General features: G+C 41.1%; 1 protein-coding gene across 1 annotated transcript in view; it reads left to right on the top strand.

Annotated features, from left to right (window-relative positions):
* NPSR1 (neuropeptide S receptor 1) overlaps positions 1-3580 on the top strand; it is a 57348-nt gene that overhangs the window by 42981 nt on the left and 10787 nt on the right. The window contains exon 3 of the mRNA XM_010005334.1: positions 680-881. Within this exon, the coding sequence (XP_010003636.1) occupies positions 680-881 (202 nt within the window). The remainder of the gene's footprint in view (positions 1-679; positions 882-3580) is intronic.

Genomic DNA, 3580 nt, shown 5'->3' with positions numbered 1-3580 from the left:
GTTAAAGGAAGCTGGTTGTGCGACTTTGTTCTGATCCTGAACCGAGGTTTATTTTGTTTTTTTTCCTGGTGGAAAATGTTTTGTGAGCTTCTTCATGACAAGATGCATCAAAAGGTTTAATTTCCATTCCAAGGAGGATGTTTCCCCTCTCAATACATCCAGTATGCTCCAACTTAGTCTATGTCTTAAGTAGCCCTTTCCAGTCTCAGCCTTCCTCTGTTATCTGTAGCACAAGGGGTCCTTCTTCTTTTCTGTCTCTGTGTCCTCCTACTGACCACCACTTTGCTGGGCCAGGGTGAAAGTGTGTGGTAGGGCTGGACTATGGCCCTTTGCATTCATTCATGGTGTCTTGGTGGCACAGAGGAACCATTTACACCTCATGTTTCTGCCTTGCTGACCCTGACCACTATGTTCTCGTAGTGTTTCAGACTCCATGGGCTCTTAGTATCTTTAAGTCAAGTATGTAAAATACAAACCCATAATGAGATGACTTTTTACTGTGAGAAGGAGATGAAATCCCTGTTCTCCTTTGCAGTTTTTTCAGCATCAGCTGCCTGCAGTCCAGAACTGCTTTATTTCACCCAGTTTCCAATTCCTCCCTGACTCTCTCAGTGCTGCTGCAAGGTACCAGTCATGCCAGCACCCCCATTAACACTGTCTGTTTGACTCTGTTGCACAGAAAGACAAGCAAAAGTTCTTATTGGAGTGGCCTGGAGCCTCTCTTTCCTGTTTTCCATACCGACTCTGATTATTTTTGGGAAACGGCAGCTCTCCAATGGGGAGGTACAGTGCTGGGCTCTCTGGCCTGATGACTCCTACTGGATACCCTACATGACAGTGGTGGCTTTCCTGGTGTACTTCATTCCTCTGATCATTATCAGGTAAGCCTGAACTGCAGTCAGCAAGTGCGTGGTGAAAGCTGTCAAGTGTGCAATCACCTTAATACTTTAATTTCTACTACTTCATTCATTTCCACACCTGCCTTACAGCTGCTTCAGTTTTTATCACATCATGGTGATAAAACATCCAGGTCACTGGACTAGCCTTGGATGTTTTCCATGCAGTATTAATAGCCAGAAACATTTTATCTGGGGAAAAAAATATATATTAAAAAAAAAAATGGACTGCATCTCTACGTGTGTCCACTTATCTCCACATATTCAGGCTTGAAACATAACTTTACAAATCCAGTAAAAATGTCTAGACAAAACCTAGTTTTAATAAAAGATCAGGAAGCCACATTTAACACTAAATAAACTAAAAATAACTTAAAGTTCTCTAAAGCTTCATAGTACTAAAAGAGTATTTCTTCACTCAGATGGGAAAGAAATCTCCAAGTGCTTCAAGCTGTCAACCCCTCCTAAAATATAAACAAATAGAATTTGTCCTGTTTTGTGATGGGAAACCTGAGCTGAAAATATTTGAGAATTATTTGCCCAAAATCACAATCTGCAGCAGAACCTGCTGACCTCTGTCAGTCAGTCAATATCCCAGACTGTGCTTAGTGATAAGTGAATTTCATGGCCTCCCTCTGGGATGCTGCCATTCGCCATGGTTAAATAAAAATTATCTAGTCATGAGGAGCTAATAATGCAAAGGAGCCATCACACACTGATGTGGAAGGGAAGTGAAGCTTCTTAACTGCCTTGAAAGGCTGCCAATGGCAGTAACTTTTTCTCTGAGCCCAGGTACATTCCTTTCCTTTATTTCCCCTTTATTTTCTTCCATTAGCAGTATTACAATAGGATTTCTCAGTGTGCATCTCTTCTTAGTGGCAAAGGCGACTTATTGGGACTCCTTTTGTTCCCTATAATTTGGTGACATGCTGTCTGGGCTGTCACCAGAGGAGCTATGTTTGCACGTCCCTCACACATTTCTCATGGTCCATCTGCTTTTCCAGCAGGTGGTGAGCCTTGAGTCTCCATGATGTTGCTCATCATTAGCACACCAGGCGAGAGCAGGGTGGAGGGGTTGATCAGGACTGGCCACATAAGCTAAATAGTAAAAACTATGTCATTATTTTAGTTCCTTTCTGGTTGAGTTGTGCCTTGAGGTTTCTTACTATTTAATCACAGAGATTAGGTTCTGCAGCTTTTAATGGAAACAAGTTTATCTCTAATACAACCAAAGCCACTGGAGCATGAAAACCACGGTGCTGGAACTCATCTAGGTGATTTTTTGAGACAGATTCAATGTTGACCAGTGTTGGTCCCTGAAGAGAAGGGACAATTTTTATATTTTGCTCTTAACACATCAGTTTGCTAATCCTTCCTTTTTTGTGCCAGACTGAACAGACATACAACAAAATAATGAGAAGTTCTCCTTGAAGAAAGGACATGATGACAATAAAGAAAAACTACTCCCATATTATCCAATTGCTCTTCCTTCCTAGACAGGGTCATTTCTCTTTGTATGCTTGCCTGTGTCTTAAAATCAGCCTAGTTTTAAATACGACAAAAACTATTCTTTGGATTATGTAAATAAAAATATGGATCTGCCACTTAGCACTAGCAGCAAAAAGAATAAATGCACACAGAAGAGACAAAAAGTGATTTAACTGTACAAAAGAAATGGCACTAGAAAACGAGGAGGCTGGCTGTTACTGTGAGAGGAGTTCTGTTATGAATTTTCTCAAGTAGCAGCCATCAGGAAATTCTAGCCAGCACCTGAATTGTTCCAGGAAAGGCCCATAGCTTGTTCAGTTAGCAGTCATTCCACAGGTGTGTGAAACAACTCTTTCAACACTCAAACTTAAAGATCCACACACTTTCTACTATAGATCAGGCAGCCCTTCTTACATGGCATATATACTTGTTTGGCAAAAAAAGGCAAGCTACAAAGAAACCAGGTTCCCAGAGCTATGCTCCCCTCCTCCCTGCCAAAGGAAGATTCTCAAACCAGATTATCTCTGTGACTTGCTTTACAGTAAATCCCCAGAGGCAAGAAGGTGAAAAAGACATGAGGGAAAGGGAAAGTCAGTAAAACTGGCATTTAGTGAGATTGCCCTGACAGCTGAGACATGAATAAAGCATCCTAAAATTTTTGTGGCTTTAACCTTCAGTGACTTTCACATGAAAAGTTTATGGCAGGACAGGAACTTAAAAAACTGGCCTTGGAGCCACAGAGCAGAGCAGTGCCCATAGCCTGCCCAAACACGTTCCTGGTTTCAATGAACGCTAAAACAAGTGTTCCCACCTCTTTGCCAGCACAAGTTACATTCTTAACAGATCCTAAGTTTTACCATAAACTGGTAGGAGGGAAGGGGGATGAGCCTTGGAAGTATTTTTTTCTGCCCATTTATTTCTAGTTGTCAGTGATGTTATTTTCTTCAGAATACAGAAGATTGTCTAAAACCTCATAAAAAGAGGATTATCATCAGAGCAAGGTCAGCAGAGACATTGTGAACAAATGCCATGCAGTTTTTTTAGAACATTTTTTAAAGTCTCAAGCATACAATTGAAGGTTGCAACTTCCCAGCTGATGCATCTGTAAAGCAACAGTCAACATAACCTCAAGATGTGACATCAATTTCTTTAGCATTTCTCAGCAGTCCAGGGATTTAAACCTAATCCACCTAATG

The sequence above is a fragment of the Chaetura pelagica genome, unplaced genomic scaffold (assembly GCF_000747805.2).
Source record: "Chaetura pelagica isolate M959 unplaced genomic scaffold, ChaPel_1.0 scaffold849, whole genome shotgun sequence".
NCBI classification, from domain to species: domain Eukaryota; kingdom Metazoa; phylum Chordata; class Aves; order Apodiformes; family Apodidae; genus Chaetura; species Chaetura pelagica.
Note: the sequence above shows the minus strand (reverse complement) of the source record. Positions and strands in the feature narration are given on the sequence as shown.